This window comes from Channa argus, chromosome 10 (genome assembly GCF_033026475.1).
Source record: "Channa argus isolate prfri chromosome 10, Channa argus male v1.0, whole genome shotgun sequence".
Lineage (NCBI taxonomy): Eukaryota > Metazoa > Chordata > Actinopteri > Anabantiformes > Channidae > Channa > Channa argus.
The window spans coordinates 2,246,499-2,265,315 of record NC_090206.1 but is presented as its reverse complement, the minus strand read 5'-3'; the positions used below and the strand labels follow the sequence as shown (position 1 = coordinate 2,265,315).

Sequence of the window (18,817 nt, the reverse complement as noted above, 5' to 3'; positions counted from 1 at the left end):
TGAGGAGGAGCAGGCCATTGAAGGGATCAGGATGCAGTATTGGATCATCCTTGAGCACTTGCGCGTCCTGTCCTGCATTTCCCCTCATCTTCCTCATCCATCTGGGAACGGTCCGCACAATCATAACTACAGGAAGTGGAACTGAACAACTCCCAACATCATCGCCACCATCACAACGGTACATCTGGTTTTGCAAACATTGTTTTATTAATCCATTTGTCAGTTTGTAATATATAAATTACTTTTAAAAACGTGAGAAGCAGATGCACCTACAAGGAGGACATGGCATGGAAACACAGGAGTTAGAGAAAACCTAAACTGTGTTTAGAGAAGCCATCTTAGCAAGCCAAAGTCCACTTTCCCCAGATTCGCCAGCGTCAGACACCTGATACAGTATTTATCTGAATTTTCCGTTACAGAACAACTGCTGACAGGGCCTTTTTGGATTGTTTAAAAAAGTCAAACAGGCATCATCTTCCTCCACGTCCTAGCTCTCTTTGCTGTCTCTCTTGTGGCGCTCAGTCCATCAAGATCAGTGCAATGTGGGGGCGACACACAGCAGCCATAGCCCAGGGACTGGAAGGGAGGGGTGGGCCAGGTATGGGGAAATGGATGTGTTGACGGACTAAGGCATCTGGCGGTGTGTTCGCACCTCCTCCTCTTCCTCCTCTCTTTTCCTCCAAACTCACATTTCGTTTGCCATGTCATCGTGCTCTCCTGCTGACAGGTCCCCATTGGCACTGATTGTGGTGCTGTTGTCTTGGTAACCTGGGGGCATGAAGGCCAAGCTGTAGGGATAGATCTTATTGCAGGCGGCTCTGTAGGCCTCAGCAGCTTTCTGTTGACCTTCGCCCAGTTGCCCATCACGCAAAGCCTCCAACACATCAGTACACACCTGCAGCACACAAACACTCAGTTCCTTATCAGAGTTCCCATGTGTCAGAGCTCTATTCAAACACATTTCATCACAATATAAACACAGTGACAAATAACATTGCATATAAATACAGCAAATTGTTTTTCATTTCCAACAAGATTTCTGACAGTGTTGATGCTTTAGAATGAAGACTCTGGTGACAATTGGAAATACCCAAGCCATCAATTGTCTTATTTTTTAAAATATTTTAAAATAAAGTCCAAAATTGTAAAAAAATATATATTTTATGTGATTCTATTAATATACATTTGTTTGCTCAGTAATGCATGACTCATTAATGCATTTAAAAAGGTCAACGACTTCTGGCTTGTCTCTTCCGGGGTCACCACAGAGGTTTTTACACCAGACGCCCTTCCAGCCACAACCCTCCCATTTATCCAGGCTTGGGACCGGCACCAAGGTGGCCCATGGTGGCTGGGCAGGGCCACACCTGGTGAGGTGGGATTCAAACCCGGGGCCTTCTGCATCCCAACCCACTAACCCTAGCTCCCTAGAGAGACTCATTAATGCACTACTACTACTACTACTACTACTACTACTCTCCTTTCGATTAATGCACTAATGTCACAAAATATTTCTAGTTCAACTAGTGGCTCTGCTCTTTATTTACTGTTGCTCTGATGAATCTTCATTTCTGTGTTCTAGCGATGTAGCTTTTTATAGACATTCTGCACGTTGCTAAACTCAACAGTGGACGATGAGTCCTGCCAAAGAGGAGAGGAACCATGTGGACTTGTTATCGGTACATGGTTCAAAAGTCAGCATGTGTGATTGACTGGGATGTCCATTAAAGCAAACATCATTGGTCACTTGCTGCAAAGGCTTGATTAATCCTGAATAGGATCTACAGGTTTTAGAGTAACACATGCTGTCATCCAGAAGCCCGCACATGTTGTTTTGTTTGAAGAGTCTTACTCTGAGTCTTATTTTAAAAATCACATTCTGCAGGGATTACAGCAGCAAGGCTTAGTAGTAAAAGAGTCGTGGTGGTTTGCCTGTAGTTCAGATCTGTCACCCGTTGAAAACATTAGCTGCATTTTGAGGCAATGAATGTATAATAAATAAGACACACAAATAAATGCCATCAATAATATAAGACATAGAATATAGAATTAATGCTTTAAAACTACAGCGGATTTGTTAATATAATCTAATTTAAATAAGACCAGTGTTAGGCTCAGTGAAGCTAAACACCACCAAGAGAGCCAGATTAAGCACAACATGCTTCAACGTCTGCTATTGTAACTGTTGGTAAATCATCACCAACCTGGATACTTCTTCCAGTCAGTGACTCATCCAGGGCTGTAGCAATCTCACACGCCATCTTATCAGAGGAAGTCTCCAGATAGACCATCATCTTAGCAGCTGGGGATGGAAGAGAGATATTTCTTACAAGCTGCCTCAGAACACCACCAGTGTCTTCCCCAGAAAATATTTCAGGGACGGTGGCAAGAGGATAATAGCAGTTATGCACACGTATACAAAACAAATATTTAATAAATTGGGTATTTATTTCTCATGCAGCACCTTTGGTTGGTAAATTTCATGTCAGGGTTAAACAAAACAAAGTGATATTAATAAGATGCATTTATTGGATGTAAATAATTTCTCCTGTATGTCTCACTGGGGGCCTCAATTAAAGCCCTTTGGGATGTTCCTCTTCTAACAGGCTGTTTATGCTGATGACATATATGATAGAATATTCCTGCCAATCCTGACAATGTTTAACGGCGCTACTTTCACGAATATTTCTTTTGTTTGAAAAAATTATTTCTAATAAAAAATAAGTTTAACATTTTATTTAAAACTTTGTTTTAAGTTTAAGGGGCCAACTAATTGGAACTTACCATCCGATCAATATAATTTATTTTCTCTTACGCGTGGACTTAGTTTAACAGCACAAAATCATAATGTCGGATCTAATGTCACTGCCCTGCTTTGTAAACCTTACACTTAATTTGTGTTCATAGCAAGTCCTTCCTGCAGGGTTGTGTGGAAGTGTGAGCATGTTTGTATGTGTTTCAAAATGTAACCACTGTGTAACGATCAGAAAAGACAGATTTCTCAGATTTACATACTGTATTTTTTCCTCACTAACACTGCTCCCTCTCTTCTTTAACCAACTATGTCACACTACCGCTCCTCTCGCTCTCACCGAAGCCGATGAGAAGGGGGATAAAAATGGTGTGTTTAAGGACAGCAACAGACAAATAATGCAGCCTTTAGTAAGTCAACAACATTTTAGTCTTGGCAATGGCTGGTTTTCCTTATGAAAATAAAAAAGGCAGTGGAGTGGATGTAGGACAGGCAGTGAAATTTGGGAACAACATTAAAAAGAATGGCTCTGGGATCCCTTCATACCTACCAATAACATAACGTAACATCAGTAGACATAAAAATATTTTTTAAATTTACATTTAGTCATTTAGCAGACACTTTTATCCAAAGCAACTTACAAGTGAGGTACAAGGCAGCAAAAATGTAAGTCAAGGAGAAAACATCAAAGCAAAGTCCTATCAGAAAACTGTTCACAGTTCACGAGATGCAAGTGCGAGAAAGACGAGAAAGAATTTTATTTTTTTTAAAAAAAGAGATTTAAGTGCATAGGAAGATGCGGAAGAGTTCTGTTTACAGCAGTTTTTGCCTGTCGTGTAGGCATGGGGGGCCACCATGGTTGTACCAATGTAGGGGAGAGACTGTATACCTCTTTCAGCAAGCCCCTTGTGCAAACCTGACGGCAATTATACCGACTTTTGTCTGAACGAGTCTTCAAGTCACTTTACCATGGGGCAATAAAACAGCACAGGTCTGCACCAACGGTAATGTTACTGCACCAGCACAAATGTAAATACAATGCATGTATTAATGCTATTTTTTAAGCTGAGTGCATGCATGTTTCATTTAGGGGCACGTGTGTGTGTGTGTGTGTGTGTGTGTGTGTGTGTGTGTGTGTGTGTGTGTGTGTGTGTGTGTGTGTGTGTGTGTACCAGCCAGCCGGTGTGGGATGGAGTTGGAGTGTTGACTCAGGTAGTTCTTGTTGAAGCTTTGAGGGTTGCTTTCTCCAAAGAGCCTGGAGATCTCCTGCTTCAACACAGTCTTCACCACTTCTGCCAAGTCTGCACTCTCACTCACTGCACCCACAATGAAGGAAATAAGGGTGGATGTGTTGAAAGCAACTCAAGACTTATTAGTAAATCAAAGTTACTGGTGGTTTCAGTCTAAATAAAAACAATATTTCTACTTCAAGACAACATATAGACCTGCTCATCACACCCTCCATTAATATGTCTATGAAACATTGTCTCAGTGTGGGTTTTACTCACCTTTTTTGAAGAAGCGCATCAGACACTGGTGCAGCCATGGGTTGGAAGGCTCTATGACTACAGCCCTCTTTATGGACTGCAGCATCAACAGGTACTTCTCTGGAGGAATAACGACAAATAAATGTGACAGTTAAGAAAAAAAAAAGACTGGAATGTCTTGCATACTGACTGTGGAATTTATGTGTGACTGTATCCATCTGACCTTTCCTGTAGTAGATCTCAAAGGCCAGGAGGTGTGTTTCAATCTTGTTGCGCACCAGGTTCTTTAGAGGGATCAAGAACTTCACTGCCTCCTCCAGCGGATTTTCTGGCTGGTAAAATAAGTTTATCATGTTACATTATTAGTCTGAAATAAATTGATTCATGTGACTCCCAACTAGACCTGTGCCATATGGCACTGCCATATTGTATATTGAACAACAAAATTGTGAGGTTAAGTGCATGCACCAGAAAAACAAAGCACAAACTCCACTGTGTCAGGCTTGGATAAAGTTGGGAGGGAAAATGCATCCATGTTTTAATCCACACACACCTCAGGGTCCTAAATAAGACAACACTAAATCTTTCTTTAAATCCTATTTCTTAATGTTTGATACAAGGAACATTTTTTATAACCCATCGTTTGTGGCGGTGTGTTATTCTTCTGGACATAGCAGAAGATGGATACACTGTGGTCATAAAAGAACATGGTCATGGTCGGTAGGCTGTGACATTTAAACAACATTCAATAGGTACCTAGAACACTGCCACAGATTGGATATTTTCTCTTTTTCAGACCGTTCTCCGTAAACATTAAAGATGGTTGTACATAAAAATCCCAGTAGATCAAACAGGTTCTGAAATACTCAACAACCATGTCACATTCAAAGTCGGCTAAATTACCTTTCTTCCCCTGTCTAAAACTCTGTTTGAACTTGAGCAGATAGTGTTGACCGTGTCTACATGCATTGAGTTGGTGCATGCATATTAAAAAGGTGTCCTTTTTATGGCAACACAGTAATATCATGCATTAGCAGCTAGTTTTGTGTATAAAGGAAGGTGGTTTAGCTTAAGGCTCATGAATTTGTGAGTGGTCTATGTGGGAGCACCGGAGGGCACGGTGTTAATCTGTGATGACGAGCGTGATTCCTGGGGGTAATTCTGAGAAGCTTCAAAATTACATGTCCTGACCATTTGCTTTCAAATTCAGAAGTGGTAGATGTTGAGCTCACCTTGGCCAGTTTTTCTGGTATTAGCTCCTCTTTTGGTCCTCCTATCTCTTCATCGTCATCCTCTTTCTTCTTCTTCTGGTTTTTGAGCTGCTTCTCCTTCTCAGCGTTCTTCTTCTCCTCTTCTAGCTGTGCCTTCTTCTGGGCTCTTCGCTGTTTGTTGCGCAGCTTCTTAAGCTCCTTGTCGGTCAAGTTTTCTACAGAAAGCAAAATAGGAAATTATATTTTTTCTTCTTGTATAGCCTACTAACTCTGTTTCTACCAAACAAAGCACAAGAAATCAAATGCAAACTACCACACACACACATCCACCCACACCCACACAGCCTGACCGGTGTCTGCCTGGCTTTCTTTGTTGTCGTCAGTCAGAGGCTTATCATGCAGGGCAAGGTAGATCTGGATGGCGGTTCGAGCAGCTTTGTAGTAGAATGGATGCTGCCTCAGGACGTCCTCCAGCTTCAGAAGGTCCACATAGGAACGCAACGTCATCTTCCTCATACAGTAGGTGTGGAAGTCGAACTGATCATCTGTGATCTCCACAAAATGCTGAAGGAAATGAAGGAGGAAAGACAGTTTAGAAAGATTTTGAATATAAAATATACAAGAGTAAAACTGTATATAGGAAAATTACATTTAATAGATTAACAGTGGTGGAGGACCCCTGAAGGATTAAGCCAAAAGTTACTGATCTTTGACATTTAAACAGATAAATTGTCTAAACTTACTTAAAGATCTGTTTTATATCAAAAAGATTAAGTTCTTAATTTTGAAAGTGAAAAGAAGGCCACAGTGTTGCCACTTTCATAGTCTGCAGTGTAGCCTCTGCACTGATACAACACAGGACCAAAAATCAACTTTGGTCCTACAAGTTTGCACTTAAACCAAACCTATGTGTGTATCCTGGAGGTGTGACTGTGTCTCAAAAACAATAGTCATTACTCACAAAAGTAAATAAAATATTAACTGTCCCAAGAAAGAAACCTGCCTGTTAGCTTGCAGAGCAGAATTAATTACTGGGTCATAATTCAAAGTGACTATTTTAGTATGTGATGCAATACCTTGGTATTGGTAGAAATCGATCTTAGCACGTTTCAAAAGGTACATGAGAAATAAAGGAGATCTCTTTTTATCATTCATCTTCAAGTTGAAAAATTAAAATATGATTTATAAAATATAAGCGATACTTTTGATCCTGGAGAATAGTATGTCAGATCTCTTGTATGGATGATTTGGGGCGACTTTGGCGCAGGAAGGTAGAGTGGGCGTCCACCAATCTCGCAGTTGTTGGTTCAATCCCCGGCTCCTCCAGTCACATGTCAAAGGTTCCTTGAGCAAGACACTGTATCCCAACCCCAATTCTGGTGGTGATGTGAAAACTTACCCTCTCGATCTCATGGCATTTTTTTAGGGCCTCTCCAAACTTATTCAAAGCCTTGTAGGCCAAGGCACATTCCGTCTGGAACCACATGCACTGCATCTCATTCAGGTTCTCAACTGCAGACGTCCCCTCCTAAAACCACAAATACACACAAACACTTCCATTATCATGTTAATGCAGCCAAAGAAAAACGGCGTGGTCAGTTGTTGTTTCAAAAAGTAAGTAGAACACACGTAACATTACTCATGATCAACTGCCAGCAGTTGGGTGAGATTAGAGTGTATTATTCTAATATCAACTAATGTAACCGGTAGCCTGCAGTGGAGATGAGGAGCAGCTACAGACAACTAGTCAGCAACTAGTCTCATTCCTCACAGATATTTTTGATTTTTTCTTTCAAACTTGTAGTTTTTTTTTTTTTTTTTAGATGAGACAGACACTGATTCCTGTGACATCAGCTGAAAGCCAGAATACTGGCAGAGAGATTATTCTTATTCACAGTGTCCAAAATGTACTTATTTCAATTCCAATTATTTTTTAATGATTCAGTTACATCAGCTAAAAGCCAATGCCTCATGACGCACTCCCCAGAATTTAAAGGATGCTTTCATTGATATTGAGCTTGCTTCTTTTGGTTCTAATTTGGGTAGTAAATGTAAATGACTTCTCTTTAAATTCCCTATATTAGAATAGTTCTCTCCTTCTAGCTAAAAAAAAAAAAGAAAAAAAAAACTGCTTCAGATGACAGCACTTGAAAGGAACCTGCAGTTCAGATTGGGTCATCTCGTTTCACACACTATGGAGTTTGTAATCACGGTCCACCTGCTTTTCCATAGCACCTTCAAATGATATTATCTGAATAATGATGAAAAACTCCTCTGGGTGAAGTCCTCCCGAGAAGTTTTAAAGAGAAATGAGTCAGAAGGAAGTTTTTATTTTAATTTTTTTGTTTTTTGAGCTTATCTCATATGTTCAGGGTTGCCATTAATTAAGATTTACAACCGAAAATAAAGCTACATAAAGCAAATTAAAAAGTGGCGTGAGCACAATCATCTGCAGCTTAACATCAGCAAAACAAAGGAACTGGGGGTGGACTTCAGAAAGTCTGGGACTCTTGTCAATCCTCTCTCTATATGGGGAGATGGGGTAGGATAATTGATGCTTAAGGAGATGGGTAAATTGTTCAGTAGTTGGTACTTGTTTATTGTCTTAGTTTGGTAAAAGTTTTTTCCTTTCTTTCCTATTTTTCACATGGAGAGCAGCTATAACAAGACGACACAATTTCCCTACTGGATCAATAAAGTTGTTTGAATCGTTGCAATGAAAATATTTTCAATATTCAAAGTGTAAGATGACTAAATCAGGACATCAGCCTGACATCTGCAGACTACTGTGAACTAAGCATTAGCTCCAAGCGAGAGCAGATTGAATAAAGTATAGTCCACACATCGTTCACTCCACTTCCACTGCTTCACATCTTATAGTCAGAGATATCATCTCTTCAGCAAGATTACTGTGTATAGTCTTATTTTTCTGTCACAAACACTGTTTCTAGTTTTGTCAAATACCCATCCAGTCACTACAGTCACGTAAACAGCAGTTGGCCCATAGAGACTGCAATTATTGTACCTCAAGGTTATTCATAGAATCATCTATGTTCCTTTTTAAAGTAAAACAGTATGTTACCATTTACAAATATTACAGTTATACTTCCCATAAAGTCTGACTCACTGAACAGCTCTGACAGCAGTTGACAGATATCCACTTCTAAAAAGCATTTAGTTAGAAAAGTGAGCCTCACTCTAATCAGTGTGTTTCAACAATTTCAGCTTAATTAATACGTTTTGCAATTTCTTACTTATTGTAATTTAATCATGGGCACGGAGAAAAAAAGAAAGAAATTAACAAAGAATCTGTGGTTCTGGTTGTTTTGTCACCTACCTTAAAGATGAGTTAGTAGACACAGTCGGTGACTAACAAGAACGTGATATTACTCTAGACTGATGAACAATCTCAGAGCAGCTTGGGCACAAACACCATTTTTAACTACTGAACTGATACTTTCATGTGCAGTGGCACTGCACTAAAACTACTCATCTGTTTGATGCACCAATACTAAATTTAACAACAGAAACCTCAAACACACTCTTTGCAAACACCATCAGTCTCTTACCCGTGTGAACTTGGAGCACATCTCCTCTGCTTCTTTAATGAGGCCAGCCTTCAGCATGTACTTGGCACACTTGGAGTTAATGAAGCGGTCGGCCGTATCCAGGGCCTGAGCCTCGTCCATCCAGCGAGCTGCTTCCTTTATGTTGCCTGCATGCTGCACAGCCAAGGAAGCAGATTAGGGGCTGGAGAACTGGTCGACACGAACACAAACAGCAAGCGTATGTGTGCAGAGTTGGTACTAAACCTTGTAGATCTTAGCCTTGATGAGGAAGAGTTCGATGAGTGTGGGTGTGCTGTCAATGGCTGTGTTGATATACTCCAGGGCGACGCTGGTCTGGCCTATGAAGTCAAAGTGCTGTGCCAGAAAATACTGGACCCACAGCAGGGTGGTGGGGGGCTCTTCCTTCCCATCATCTGTACACATGGTTTACATAAGTCACACAGTGTGTGGATTTTTAGGTGAGCTATACAAACATCTGATGTTATATGTGATTTAGTTGATTTGAAGTCACAAATAAAACCAACAATTAAGGAAAAGAATTCATATCAAAACCAGGCAACACTCACCATTTTCACTAAACATTCGACAGCTTTTCAAACAGGTTTCATACCCAACTACTAATTCTTCAATGATTGTAACCTGCATGAGGAGAAAACAAGTTTAACAGTTGCTTTACTTTGGACCAGGAGTGAGAAATATTCCAGTGTGGAAGAAAATATCGAACCTTTTCTTTGTCTGTGTAGAGGGATTTGAGGGTCGTGAAGACGGGTGGGCAGCCTTTACTGAAGTTCATCCTCAGGTAGCTGTCCAAACATTCAAGAAACTTCTCCCCTGGCCAGTACAACACACAGTACGGGTACAGTCATGTGAGATTTGTACGGCAACACAGCACATGATCAGTAATATGTGAAATATATGAACTTAAATCACCCAATGTACCACTTGAGAACAATCTGTTGTTGGCTGGTTTTTGCCTGAGGGCAAATATGTGCCGAGCTGAGCTTCTGAGCCCTACTCTGTCAGTCTGACACTAACACAGTGGCATTTACAAGTGTTCACACCCCTAAAATGCATTCTTTGGGTTGCAGATTTTATTTGATAAACGTATCGTTTGTCCCGGTCATCTATGCCCAGTAACCATAACAACAACTTGGAAATATGTTATAAAAAGATAAGTACAATTAAAAAATATATTTAAAAATTATTCTGTACTTTAGAGAAGCCCCCTTGGCAGAAGTTACAGCTCTGAAGTTTCTCAAATCTAAATTTAAACTGTTTATTTTATTCTTCCTGACAGATCCTCTCAGATCATATAGCAAGTTTCTGAACTGTCATCATCTCTCCACAGATGATTTGGTTAGAAGACTCAAGGACAGTCAGACTTGTCATAAAAATACTCCAGTGTTGCCTTGGCTGTTTACTGCAGGCAATTGTTGAATGTAATGAAAGGTAAAGCATTATCCCAGTGTCAAGCACTCTGGAGCAGTTTTACGTGAAGAACTTCTCTGTATTTGGCTGCATTGATTCTTGTCTCAACTTAGACCAGTCTCACCGTCCCTGCTGTTGTTGCGATGCACTTGACCCAAATTCCAAAACAAAGGCTAAGATTAGCCCTGTAATTATGAAATGTCAGTTTTGATTTTAAATACATTTACTACTCCTAAAGACACATTTTGGATTACTGAGTGTGGACACAATGGCAACTTTATCGATTAAAATTGAATCTACAACAGCAAAATCTGCAAAAACTGAAGAGGTATGTAGCAGAAAAAGTCCACTTGCTCTCAGAGCATTCAGATGCAGGCCATTTATCAGCTGATGGAGTTTTCTGCTCAAAGAGTAAGCACTATCATTTTCCAGAGTCCTTAGCTTACCATACAGAGCATTTGTCTGCCATCTGACTGTACGATGGTACTAAATGACGTACTGTGTTTACCTGTGAGGAAATTAAGAGGCAGCCTCCGGGGAACGAGGCCTTTAGGAAACTTCACCCAGGATTCCTCAAAAATCTTTAGATGCTCCTCTGCAGTGCCTGAAATACCAAACACATGCAAACAGTGTAAAGGACCCATGCTTTAAATTTTGTCATGTCTGCAGTCTGGGGGGTCCGGAGAGCCTCTACAGATACAGGCTTTCTACATATTTATGAAAGGTCTTAAGATCCATTAAGACCACATTGAATGCAATTTAATATCCAATTTATATAGACCTGAAGAAAACAGAATGTGACAAAAAGAAGGCAGCTAGCTCAAAGTTAGATATGCTGCCATTGAATACAGGAGAAGCTATGACAAGATGGTTTAGCATTTTGCTTGTCACATAGGTGATGTTGATATACATCACTAAAGACTCTGACTCATGTACATACATTTATATTTGTGTCTATTAGTAACAATAGAGTTGGGCGACTGTGGTGCAGGAAGGAAGATGGGTCTTCCACCAATCCCGCAGTTGTTGGTTTCACTGGGTCGTAACATGTCGAGGTGAACCCCATGTTACTGCTACTGTTCAAAATGTTGTTGCTGTTAGTTTAATGTCACTGAATGTTAACATTTGTAATCTGATTTAAGGAAATGTAATGACCAGCAGAAAGCTGGACTGGTAGAGGCAATGAATTAAAAAAGTATCCGCCCATCTGTGGATAAGGTGTAATAAAGTTGTGTAAAAACAAAAGAATTTCCCCAGCAAACAGGAAGCACAAACAACTGACAAAAAGCTAAAGTGGTGCTGACCTGGCTTTAGGGCCTTTTCCAGGCCCTTGTAGTAGGCCCAGTTTTCTGGGTTCCTCTGCTGGAGTCTCCTGTAGACCTCTGAAGCCTCCTCGGGTCTCTCTAGCTTCAGGAGCAACTCTCCTAAACACACACACACACACACACACACACACACACACACGTTAGTACCAGAGGACATTTTCACACACAGGATCTCTGCCTAAAATAATTTAATATACAGTGTTGCTGTTTGAATAAAGCATTAGCCCACCTCTCGTCTCCTCAACAGCCAGTTTGTCACAGATCTGTTTTTCATAGTTGTTGAGGTGATCGAGGGCCTCCTTATATAGCCCGGCCTCCCTCAGAACCTGATTCTGATATAGCAGCAGTTCACTGTATTCATAGTCAGCCTTGTCAGGAGACGTCTGGATAAACACACAAACAACAGAGTAACGTATAATTAAGAAAAAAGTGTAAAAAGATGGAGCATACGGAAAATGAGCTGAATGAATGTGAAATTCTGTTACACTTGCTAATAATCAAAGCCAGTGTTAAAGCTTTCACACAGATTTTCGCACTGCATGGGAAAATGCAGCCCTTCTTTCTCATGTATTCGATTGTGGTATTGCATGTATACTGCAGGGACTGGCCCCACAGGAGCCTGACTCAAGTTTACACAACACCACAGTAGCAAAAGTTGGTTCTGCTTCACATTTAGTAGCAGCGTAACATGACATCATCCAACAAGACACTACACTGACTTATGATATACATGCAACTACATGTGGCTGTTCTATAAAGTAGACACTGTATTACAGCTGTGCACCTGGAGATCAACTCTTATGCACCATCCTCGCACCAAATGTGGAATCTTACCACATGCCTCTTTAAATATTTGTATGCTTACAACATAATTAACCTAGATGATGTAGGAAAAAGAACTTTGACCTCAACCATTGAACTCAGAATACCCACCCAATAGTGCTGAACAATACACAAGTTCATCTGGTAAACCTGTTAGAATTTGACATCTCCGCACAGCATGCTGGGTACAGCTCACTAGCTAGCCAGTTAACAGCTGGGAAAAGCTCTGTCATTACAGTTAAGAACAGATAACGATATTGAAGTGAGCTCAATGGAGCTCAATGTGTGAGCTCAATCGGCATTGTGGGATTTTCATAGGCCATGGACCACTTTTCTTCCATTGATTGTTTTTTTTCTGTTTTTGTCTGCAGTTTTAGCCTACCTGTTGTGTTTTGCGGAATTCCTCCACAATCTTGGCAGCCATCTCAAAGTCCTCTAACAGGTGATAGGCCACAGCATATCCAATCCATGAGGCCCGCTGGGCAGGACGCAGCTGCAGTAGCTGGTACCGTGTTTCCTAGAGAGAGACAACCAGCAGTCCATCAGCAATGCGCGCCTTTCCTCTCGCCATCTTTGCTGTCTACACTCCTTCCCTTTCATCCATTCTAATGCTGTCTCCAAAATACACATCTCATCTGTCTCTCTCTAATCTCACCCTGTATCCTTCCAGGTCTCTCATCTGGATCTGCAGCAGGGATAGGTCTCGCAGGATCTGCAGGTTGTCCTTGTCCCACTTTAGAGCGTTGCGGTAACATTTAATGGCCTCATCGTACTTTTTGTCAGATCGCTGCAGTAGACCATACACATGCCAGCCTGACAGGTTGTGTTAAGGAAGAAAGTCAACACACAAAAGCATATACAAATGCCTACACATGTAATAAGAAATTAGTTATGGTTCACCAAACGCAACCACGCAGAATTCAAGTTAACATTACTGTGTAACTTGTGATGTGTCAGACAACCATGGGACCATGGAAGCACTGAGGGAGTGGAGAAAGGATACAGACGTGGCTCCTGAGGTCATTACGTAGGCCTCGTCTCACTAGCTCGTAAGCTTCCTCCTTCTTGCCCAGACAGTTGAGAGTCAAACCCTTCATGGCCAGCGTCTCTGGAGCAGAGAGCAGGGATCGGAAATGTAAAAAAAAGAAAGAAAAAAAGTTAAGAATTACATTAACTGTGTTTAAAACCCACTTTATGCATTTTAACTGATGGGGTGACTTGCAGAACACCGAGGTTGCATTGGAACTCCTGGATTCTTCACGTAGCTCTAACAATTCCCATTGTCCACACATTACTATGCTGTGAAAATTAAGAAACCCATGCACAGGCATTGTTCTGTGCAGAAATGCCCTCTAACAAGCCCTGCAAATATAGATTCTCTTTTCAGAAGTATTGGAACAACGAGGCTAATTTAATGTTTTTGCCTCCAGTTTTCTGATGATTCTTCGATTGTCCTTGAACAACTTTTACAGACATACAGATAAATGTATACTGTGTGAATGTGGCAAATTATGTGTGTTGTTAATAAAGTGTAGAAAATATTAATGGAGTAGCTTTACATTTTGCTGATGATTAAGCACCGATCGATGCCATTTCTGTTTAAAACAGGCAATCACACCCTCAGACAAACAACATATGCGCTAACGTTTTTCACTGGGTCATAATTTATTTCACAAAAATAAATAAAATCATTCAATAAATAATAATTATAATAATAATAGTTATAAGAACAAGAAGAATAAAAATACTAAGTACCCCCTTACTGCTCACATAGGATTTAGAAGGGGAAGTTGCAGCCAGGTGCTGCTGATCATCAGCACTTGATCAATTGATCATCAACAGGTCTGCAGACGTCTATAAAAGCAAAAGCTTTAGCAGTTTGCTGGGCTGAAGCATTCAGATGTGTGTTAGCACAATTCAAGAGGGAAAAGACATAATCAATGGTCTTAGAGAAGCAATAGTTGTTGCACATCATTGTAGAAGGAGTTAGAAAATAATCCTTAGACAATTTAGTGTTGAACATTCTACAGTGAGAAAGGTTATTCACATTCAGGACAGCTGCCAGTATTAGCACGAGTGGACAGTCCTGCACATTCACCCCAATGTCAGACTGTGCAATGCTCAGAGAAATACACAAAAAAAACAAGGCGCTAGGTCTAGTTCTAATTGTACTGTCATGGACTTTAACATGCTCAGTGAGGCCTGTTGGCTCTGACAGCACAATTAGAACAGGTCTAAACAGGTACAGTTTGTTTGGAAGAGTTGCCAGGAGAAAGCCTCCTCTGCCTCAAATGAACAAGAAAGCATGAGTGAGGTTCAAAAAACTGAATCTGAACAGACCACAAGCCTTGTGGACAAATGAGACCAAGTGGACTTGTTTGGCTTTGATGCCCAGCCCCATGTTTGGCAAAAACAAAATAGCATTTCAGCAGAAGCCCCTCATGTCCAGTGGTGGAGGGGTGATGATTTGGGCTTGCTTTGTGGCCACAGCAATGGGGCCTTGCAGCCTTGCAACCAGAGTATTCTAGAGGCAAATGTGAGGCCAAGCTTGGTCGAAATTGGGTCAAGCAACAGGTAATGATCCTAAGCACAGCTGTAAATCTATGAATAACTATTCATACGCAGGCACTACCCGCAGGTATTTCTGCAACTTTTGGTCCATCTAGTAAGGGACTGTCTGCTATTTATTGACAAGCCTGACTGATAAAACCCCCAACATTTATTTTCTTGTTAATTGGCCTGCTCAAATGTAAACCATCAGACTCTCTTACCCAAACACTGTTTTAGTGTAATAAAAGCCTTTCCCTTGATACTTTTTCCTTTACAAGAACCATAATAAAAGAAGAAATAACCATCAACTATTGTTGGCATATCTGTGTTGTTCAGGGATCATCCACATTTATGTAGTTTATTGTAAATCATTGCCCTTATTGCTCTTTTGAAGGAAACTTGAAAAATTAACAAAGTAGTGGAGACCAAAATATTATAGCCATATGTAGCAGGTGAACATCTGACTCCAAAACTATGGGCATAACTTGGTGCTGTAGCAGCCCCCGATCTTCTAGGTATTACTTTTGTAATATTATTTCTGTACATTGGGTTGTGTGGTACTTGGCCAGGGCTGTGTTCATGTTCTGGTTGAGTGGGGCTACAGCCCTCAGTCAAACTGCTGTTTTGTGTTTAATTACGTGGCCTGCTGGTTAGAAACACCTGCTTGAGAAGAGAAAGTCAACAACCCATACTGGCAAAACCGCATCCAGTTGCGTTCACCAGATACAATTATACAGGTTTATCCTCCCTCATCAGTTCCCTTAATCCCAGCTGCTCTTTGGAGCTGCTCACGGAACACGCAGCTCAGACTGTGCTTATACTGGGCAGCTTCCAGGTTTGAATCTGACCAGGGCGTTTCTGCTAAAGGAAGGTAATATCTTCCTTCAATTCATGAAGGTTAAAATATAGTAACAATTACTAATGGACAAGGTGACCAGCACCGCAAGCTTTCAGCATGTGTCAACATCCACACAGACCAAGATAGTAAGATATCTAAATCTTAATCAGAAATATTATGTTGAGCTTCACAGTTCATTCTCTGACCTTGATTGTGTAAAGTAAAGATTAAATTAATGTAAAATCTCTTCTGATATTATGATTTCTTGGTATTTTCGCTCTTCTGTGAAAAAAATATATATGTTGAAATTGTGTGACTTAAAGCGCAGACACTGTCGGGCCTAATATAAAAATATCAAGCTAATTTTGTTCACATTGATCCCATCTCCAGTTATTATCCTCCAGTAGAAAACTTATGTCAAATAACCATCCACTTTTTATAATCTGATAAAGGTAAGCATCATACAGGCCACCAACACTCTGGTAAAGAGGGTTTGGTTTCCCGTGTTACTCTGCACACTACATAAGAAGCAACATGCCAGCACAGTCAAATAGAGTGTAGCTATTTTTCCAAGTGAGGACTGTGATGACCAGCACTTGTGAAGCAAGTCAGCATTACAATTAATCTCAAGCGTGTTAAAATTGACAGAAAATTGCTCCTTTGTGGACCCCCTGCAGACTAAGACATGTGGGAACATTACAGTTGACATAAAAGATGCAAGGACAGTTTAAATGAAATACCACGGGGCATCAGAGCATCAAGATCTCCCATCAGCAAACTAAAGGAGACTAGTCCAAAGCACAAAACCAACACTTAAGTATGTAAAAACCACTGCCAGGCACTTTTAGCTGCATGCCTAGGTGTAGCTAAAAGTATGCTAATTAAATAAAACCTTAAACATTTGCTAAGGCTAAATGCTAAACCAATCTGTAGATTAAAAAACTGTTGATTCTCTAAACACAAATACAGCTGAGACAGTTCATTTTAAAACTTATGGCATATAGAAAATCAAGTATACTGTACTATTGAACAGGGAAGTAATGTGCCTTACAACATGCATAAAGTTTGACGCGGGTAAACAAATCCAGTAACTTTTCTCTTACCTCCATGTTCGGCAAACTTTGGGTTGCCCAGGATCTGTTTGCAGAACTTCAACCCATTTCTGTACTGCTTGTGCTCGTAACATCTCTGCCACAAAAGAAAGAGCAGATTTTAGCATCAGAAATCTGAGGCCCAACAGCTGCAGTTCTTTGCTGCCCTAATCATGTGCAAGTCGGGCCAACTTCATACTGAAACTGCGGAATTTAACAGGAGTGACCCGCAGAAATAAGTGTCTTCCTGCTTCCAGCAAGCACAGCTTCACACAGACCAAATACTACCTCCCTGACAGTGCAGACAGCAGGAGCACTTAGAGAACTGAAGCAACCAGCACTTAACAGGACCGTCCAACGTTAGATGATAGAGAGCTGTTGGTGAGACATAATCAGACAAGGGGCCAGATGGCAAATAACCCCCAACTCCCTGCCACCGACAACATCACTGTCAACTCCCACTATAATTTGCACTGACAGAAGCACAGGCCTCCTGATGCCAGTAATGCATTTTTACTATCACAAATTATAGTGTGATGCTTTACGCAGCTGGTAACTTGAATAGCTCAATTATTTGGGGAAAAAAAAAAAAAGTTTTCGGCGCCTTTTTAAATCACCCGAAATCAAACGGGGCTGCTAACTTTTCTGACCACGTTAAGTAAGAAACAAAATCACAGGACTGCCGTTAAGTAACGGCTGAATTTGCAAATGAGGAAATTTAATTAGGTTGGACTGGACGCGGGGGAGCGCGCTACATGCACACACATTTAAATAGATGGAAGCATAAATGCACGCAATTTTCGGCAGGCATGAAACTCCGGGTCTGCTGTGCTGAGCTCAATTACTCGCACGTATTGTCAACTATTTCGGGAGACCACGTCGAACTGCAGCCACTATTAGCTAGAAAGCTCACGCAACTGCCCGCATAACTTTTGTGCGGCTGTCATGTGTCAAGCAGCATTGTCATTGATGTACTTTGGATGTGTTGCAAGGCCAGAGTACAGCCAACTTTAGACACCACATAAACGGTTGTTGGCCAACTGTTTTAATATTAGAATTGTTAACGTTACAGTTACTCGTTAATAACCGAGCCATAACGATTACAGTGCGCACTGAATCGTTTGGTTAACATTAAGTTAATTCGCTAGCAACTCCCTAGCTACCAGTTCAGACTGCTAGAACTGACGGCTAACTATTTGGCAAACTAGCATTAGCTAGCAAAAACCGTTCCTCTCCAAGCATTTCGCCTACCAATATTCTCTTGAAGAGAGCATTCTCCTTCGGCGGTAGAGTGATTGTGGGCATTGTGTAGACTTCCTATGCCTCTGTCGGTTTACACATGAATAATATCCTCCTGGACTTCGAGATCCTGGCTTGGTTCAGTCTCTTCAAGCTTGTATCTCTCACGTGTTGAAGCCGAGGCCCCCTTCCGAGCAAAATGGCCGAAGTGCTTCTCCTCCGGGTCAGACTGCTCTGAGTCTGCGTGTCAAACGCTGGCCAGCCGATGTGTCAGTGACCAAATGCTGTGTTGTCAGGGACGACTTGTTACCGTGTTTAATTATGTGATACATCGAATAAAAACATAAAATATCAAAACATTTCGTATGTTAACACACAGACAGCAATTGTGCCCCAATGTACACTTGTTTTGTCCTCGAACGTCACTCACCAAATTCCATTGAAATTTTCACACATCTAAAACGTGCTTCTCGACGCTTTATCACAAGTGGTTGGAATATAATAG

General features: G+C 40.9%; 1 protein-coding gene across 4 annotated transcripts; it reads right to left on the bottom strand.

The window, feature by feature from the left end:
- Nucleotides 1–183: 183 nt before the first annotated feature.
- Nucleotides 184–18,564, bottom strand: LOC137134269 (N-alpha-acetyltransferase 15, NatA auxiliary subunit-like). Of its 4 annotated transcripts, XM_067518911.1 has the most exons (21): nucleotides 17,086–17,170; nucleotides 16,723–16,770; nucleotides 14,365–14,448; nucleotides 13,598–13,702; nucleotides 13,250–13,407; nucleotides 12,977–13,111; nucleotides 12,002–12,155; nucleotides 11,752–11,871; nucleotides 10,956–11,051; nucleotides 9,744–9,850; nucleotides 9,586–9,658; nucleotides 9,263–9,432; nucleotides 9,020–9,172; nucleotides 6,850–6,978; nucleotides 5,801–6,014; nucleotides 5,472–5,665; nucleotides 4,463–4,571; nucleotides 4,261–4,359; nucleotides 3,925–4,068; nucleotides 2,205–2,302; nucleotides 184–895 (listed from the first exon to the last, which is right to left on the bottom strand). In XM_067518911.1, the coding sequence occupies exons 4-21, from the start codon at nucleotides 13,689–13,691 to the stop codon at nucleotides 686–688; spliced, it is 2,457 nt and encodes an 818-aa protein (XP_067375012.1). In that variant the 5' UTR covers nucleotides 13,692–13,702; nucleotides 14,365–14,448; nucleotides 16,723–16,770; nucleotides 17,086–17,170; the 3' UTR covers nucleotides 184–685. The 4 variants fall into 4 exon arrangements, 3 of the variants coding, with proteins under 3 accessions (XP_067375012.1, XP_067375011.1, XP_067375013.1); XM_067518910.1 differs by lacking the exons at nucleotides 14,365–14,448; nucleotides 16,723–16,770 and adding an exon at nucleotides 18,325–18,538; XM_067518912.1 differs by lacking the exon at nucleotides 16,723–16,770 and having other exon boundaries at nucleotides 17,086–17,166.
- Nucleotides 18,565–18,817: the final 253 nt, after the last annotated feature.